At 30.8% G+C, this 6,079-nt stretch overlaps 1 protein-coding gene and 1 long non-coding RNA gene across 2 annotated transcripts; one reads left to right on the forward strand and one right to left on the reverse strand.

The window, feature by feature from the left end:
- Window positions 1–336: 336 nt before the first annotated feature.
- On the reverse strand, window positions 337–1,746 carry LOC120255803. Its single transcript, XR_005535102.1, has 3 exons — window positions 1,650–1,746; window positions 643–731; window positions 337–533 (listed from the first exon to the last, which is right to left on the reverse strand). It is a non-coding gene; the product is annotated as an uncharacterized LOC120255803 (long non-coding RNA).
- Window positions 1,747–2,595: 849 nt separating this feature from the next.
- LOC120255798 (tetraspanin-15) lies at window positions 2,596–4,187 on the forward strand. The gene is made up of 2 exons (XM_039263571.1): window positions 2,596–3,186; window positions 3,870–4,187. Exons 1-2 carry the CDS (start codon window positions 2,596–2,598, stop codon window positions 4,185–4,187), a joined length of 909 nt encoding a protein of 302 aa, XP_039119505.1.
- Window positions 4,188–6,079: the final 1,892 nt, after the last annotated feature.

Below are 6,079 nucleotides of genomic sequence, written 5' to 3' on the forward strand. Positions count from 1 at the left end.
TGAACTAATGCATATCACCAGTCAAGATTAATCACATGATGAAGTAGACAACTTTATAGATTAACAATAAAAGTTCTAATGCTTGAGCATATCATGTAATGGAAACTGACACATCAGGACATAATTGAATGAGTGCTAGATCTCTACAAATTGCAAGACCATTGTACTTATATACTCGAGTTGAAGTTCCAAGTCCAACAAAAATATATCCAGAAGGCCAAGTTAGTCTCTCATTTTTAAAAGGTTTCTATGCAGATAAAGGAGTTAAGAAAGCCATCAATTTCAGGCAATAATAGAACCAATCAATAAATTAACACATTTAAAAATAAAATAAATACATGGGAATGTGATCCAATACTATAGGCTGAGGATATATGAACAAGATTGGCTAGAAAACCACAAGCTACATTTAAGCTACAAATAGGTTTAAAGAAAATAGCATGATACCCACCCATTCGCCTGGGCAGAGAGATCGGTAGTATTTAGCAAACTTTTCACATTCTCCAGAATCATCACCTTTAGCATTCACACATCTGCACTAGTGGTGTTTGACCGATGGCAATTTAAGCAAGCATATGTAGATGCTACTTCAAAAAGAACCATAATCTATAAATTTAAAAGTGATGAACAAACTCCCTATACTTATGGAACTCTGATATATGAGTAAAACAATGCCTTGTTTGATTAGTTGTAGGAAAGCGAAAATCAGCCGGTGCTGTTTTTAACTCAATCTGTTGATCATGTAGACAATGAAAATAAGCTTTTTAGGGACATTAATTCTGGTGCAAAGAAAAAAAAAATCAAACTTTCCGTTAAAAACAAAATAATGGAATTCATAAACGTCAAAAAGAGACGGATTCTAACACATATATTTAACATGAGAAATTCATGGAGCATTAATAAAGCCACATAAGGCATAAGCTTGATTAAGGTTGTCAATATAAAAACTAGGGGCAGAGATGTCTAAATATCCAGAGCACCGACTCGACGCCTAGACAATTGTTACTACAAAAATTCAAGGACACCATTGGCAAATATCATTCAATTCTAATTCCCTACAAGGAAAAACATTAGAAAAGAAAAAAGACACTAGAAAACAGAATACAAGACACATGGTACCAAAAGACTATGCTACAAAAATCAGTATATCGTTGTTCATGATCATAAATTTGTCAAAATATGCTGAGCTAAATGTCAATTAGATTAGAATCTATAAAAAATTATTCTTGTACATCAAGAAAATTAGTTTGTGAGCTCAAAAGAAACAAAAACGCATGACAAACACCACTGACTGTGAAAAATATGAGTTCAGGTCTACAATTAAATCATCAACATCAGAGCAAATTCCTCCTCAAACCCTAAATGACAAAAGCTATCAAAGTGCCCTAGAAATTGAAAATTCAAAAATGTCACAAATTAACAGAGACCAATCAACCAAACGCACTGAAGAACATCAAAACAACATAATCTACAACAAAATCAACCAAATAATAAACAAAAAAACAACAACGCTTTCCAATGGATTACAGGAAACTATACTTTAAATCAATAACTTTTGCGCAAAATGAACGAAACTTTAACAACAATCACATGAACCCCCAAATTAAAAAGAAAAAAAGGGAAGAAAATTAGGGTTCGAGAGAGACTACCTCGGCCATTGGAGATCGCGAGCGATGCAAGATGAACGCGAAAGAGATGGTCCTCTCTCTCTCTCTCTCTCTCTCACACACACACAAACATATTATTTCGTAGATAGTGCCTTGAGATTCGTGCTCGTCTCCAAAATGTCTTGGGTTTCCAATGATGATAGGCCTCCAGAAGAAGAAGGCTCATGGGCTTTGACTCATGGCCCAGAAATCGATAGTAATTATTTTCTTGTGTGGTATTAACTTAAAAGTTTTAATCCAAATCTATAAAATATTTAATTTATAAAAAAAAATTTATTCGGCTGCCACTGCAAGTTGACTCCTATATAAAAGGTTGAGAGTTTCCATACACCGTTGAGATATAATAATAAAAATCTGTTTAAGGTGATTTATCCACATTGTCAAAATAAAAAAAAAATCTAACGGTTTTTTTTGGCCTACTGGGTCACCCTACAACACCCATTTGTCATATTTCATTAAATAAATAAATAAACTAAAATCTTACAATTAATAAAGAACAATTGGCAAGCACATAAACAACAACAATTTATTTATTTCCTTAGGATCCTAAGATAAATAGATAATTATATATATTTTTTATAATAATATTGCATATAGTATTCATAAAAGTTTAATTCTTAAATATATACAACATATACGCTGCAAAATAAACCTGATATTTATAGATATTTATAGTGTATATATAAATATTAATTAAAATTAACAATTTAATAGTATGCCAATAGATGTGGATCTAAGGACCGATACAAACGCTAAGTTAGGAATCCTTCGTCCAAGTAGTTGAGATTTTTAAGGACCATAAAGAAGAAGACTTCTCCATGCTCTTCTTCTTCTACCCTTATAACTCACACTACTAAACTAAACTACATTACTCTTCACTCTTAACCCCACAAACCCTAACCCTAATTCTCACTCACGTACACCATTAATGGGGGACCCAATTAGTAACACAACCCTAGCTCAAAGCCCTACTCCACTACTCCCCAACACCATTAAACCTTCTCATTTCCCTTCTCCTCCTCCTCTTCCTCTTCGTCCTCCTCCATCAAAGATCCAAAAAGCTCTTCACCCTGTTTCCATTATCTCATACATCCTCTCCCTCCCACTTATTGCCACCAGCATTTGGCTCCTCTATACTAGAGACTATGGTTGCGAAGATCTCCTTCGAATGCCTCGGCTTCGATTTGGCATGGGCCTCGGTCTTTTGATGTTGTTCTTGCTAAGCAATGCAGTTGTGTCTATAACTTCTCGGCGTCTTCTGTTACCAGGGTTCTTACTTATGGTGGTTTCATTGATTATTATGTTCACAGTGGGGTTGGCACTTGTTGGAAACTATAAGATGGAGAATAGAGGGGTGCCTGCTTCACCATTATGGTTGCAGAATAGGGTGGGAAATGAAGATGTCTGGATTAATATCAAGACTTGTATTTTTCAGTCTGATATTTGCACTGATCTTACTTCTAGGACTGTGCAGCTCAACTCTGTGGAATTCAGCATGAACAGATTTTCACCTATTGAGGTACGTACGTACGTGAAGTAAATTATGTGAGATATATATATATATATATATATATATATATATATATCTTGCATGCATGCATGCATTGGTTTGAGATAAATATTATCTAAAGATATATAGGAACACATGCACTAATTAGATGAAATTTTTTTCTTATATATATATATATATATATATATATGTATAGGAGATCGATAACAATGAGAATGCAAAAGTACGTGAATTACATGAGAGATCTTGCATGCATACATGCATTGGTAGAGAAATAATAACATGCAATACGCTATATATACACACACAATGTTTTATGTTTGAGAAAACATTGAGCATGTACGTAGGATTAGAAACATTTAAAAAAAAAAGTGATCCTTGAAATCTCTTTCTCTCTCTTGATCAGACACATGTACACATATGCATATACCTGTTTGCAATATTCAATTGCCGATGTAGTGTTGTTGTGATATGTTTATGTAGATATACGTACATTCCTATAAAGCCTTGTCTTCTTTTAATTTTAGCCAGTAATTTTATTAATGAAACCAAAAATGTAATATATCCTGAAATTGAATATAAAGCATAGTAGATCATTGTTTTCTTAGTTTTGCATTAATTCCTAATTACTTGCGTTTAACTATATATTGCAAATATCTATTTAATTAACACAATTAATTCATGAAAAATAGTCTGGATGCTGTACACCTCCTGTATTATGTGGAATGGGGTATGTGAATGCAACTTATTGGGAGCCTCCTCAAAATAAGGGTGTCAACAACAGTAAATCAAGTTCTGATTCAGGAACACAAGTTACACCGGAAGATTGCAACATTTGGAGCAATGTACCTAATCAACTCTGCTACAATTGTCAATCATGTAAATCAGGGTTCTTGAAGACGATTGAGCAACGATGGACTCGTGTCGGAGTTTTTCTCATCGTTATGGCCGTTATCTTTTTCGTCGTTCATGTTATTCGGTTTCTTGGTTTAATGTTAGCTCATCACTAAGCTTAGAGATGCAGGAATAGTTTTAGTTATTTATGTCTCATCTTTTTATTTTTCTAGATAACTCTTTAGTGATAAAACTTCTAGCTTGCTAGCTAATTTGCTTTAATTGTTAGTTTGATATTAGTAAATAATCTCTGTTTATATTATCTTAATGTACTTCACTCTTTTGTTTTTTATCTTAATTTATCTTGCATTTTATAATTCACGGAAGCACACACCAAATGAAATTTTTATTTATTTATTTATTTATTTATTTATTTATTTATTATTATTTATTTACTTATTTATTTATTTATTTTTATGATTCAAGGAAACACACACCAAATTAATGAAAATTTTAATTTCATGAGCTATGTAGATATTGCTTTTATTTAAAGTTGCAATCCTTACTATGCAAATGATATACATTTCATGGAGATATAATTAGATTTTATCTGGCTTATAGCATATTGTTTTATACTCAATTGATTAGTAATTAAATAAAAAATAACAAACTTTTTATTTTTTAGAATATGGGCAAACCACTCCCACACCTAAACACGATTTTAGAACCCTCTAGCTGATAATTCAACTTTATATTGTGGCAATCACAAAAATAACAAAATAAATTATTAATTTTTTATAACTGGAATTATATTTTATTGCAAAAATATCAAATTTTGAATATATCAATTTTTTTTTAATAAAAGATGCTTGATGGATGCTTTCATGAAAATTTAGAGATGCATGACATACATTGAAATTCTGGAATATAATCTTAATAAAGTGCTGAAAATATTATATTAATTTTAACATTTATAGATATAAATATATATATATATATATAATTTTCAAGTAGGCCATTAGTTGAATGGCAAATGTCCAACTAACTTTGCTTTTCCTCAATAATGAAGAGGTTGTTATACGTCTAAAATTATAATTAGAGATAATGAAATCCTTAAACATATGTCTTTGTGGCATATCCTCTTGTTGCATGAACTCATTATTCCCTATAAAGTTCACCAAGAGTCCTAAATTTTACACTACTTTTTTTTAAAAAAAAAAATACAACTTTATTATAATCTCCTAATTAATGTTCATCGTCATCGCTTAAAAAGCAAGTGTCTAACCAACTCTCCTTTTATTCTCTCAAAATGAATAGATTTATATATATGTATGTATAAAGTTATGATAAATAATAAAGTTGTTAAACATATGATTAAATGAAATGATAAAATATCCCACTGTGGCATCCTCTTGTTGTACAAACACATTAGAAAAGAATCAAGAGGCATCATTCGCTAAGTCTTTACAGCCAAAAGAGTCCTGCAAAGTTCATGAAGGAGTCATAGGTTATACTTTTCTTGTCCTTAAGAACAAGCATCTCATCTTTGTTTTCTTATCACTTATACTTATTTAGATATATATATATATATATATAAAGAAACATTAAGCTACAAAATCAGGTATCATTGGATTCAATGCTGGCAGTAGGTTGCTTTTGCTTGCAAACTGTGGCAACTTTTTCTTTCTTTTTTTTATTAATATTTTCATTCTGTTTCACTCCAAAGTTGGTCATTGATATTTTCATTAGAGATTTCACTATATACCTACTTCAATAATTGATATTAACATGTGACAAAAAATAAAAATTATAATTATAATACAAAAACTTTGATTTTTCATATAGAGACAGAATAAAAAATTATTTATTAGATTATAAGTGTTGAGTCAATCTAGCTATATCTAAATAAAATAAATATCAATTGAGTTAATATCATTAGAAATTTAGAACATGCATGCCATTCTCATGTGTTTATTATGTTTAAAAATTTCTCGGTTCTAATTTACCGGGTCTTTATGTTAATATATAATTCATAACTTTTGCAACCATAATTTTTTTTTGAAAAAAA

The sequence above is a fragment of the Dioscorea cayenensis genome, unplaced genomic scaffold (assembly GCF_009730915.1).
Source record: "Dioscorea cayenensis subsp. rotundata cultivar TDr96_F1 unplaced genomic scaffold, TDr96_F1_v2_PseudoChromosome.rev07_lg8_w22 25.fasta BLBR01001198.1, whole genome shotgun sequence".
Lineage (NCBI taxonomy): Eukaryota > Viridiplantae > Streptophyta > Magnoliopsida > Dioscoreales > Dioscoreaceae > Dioscorea > Dioscorea cayenensis.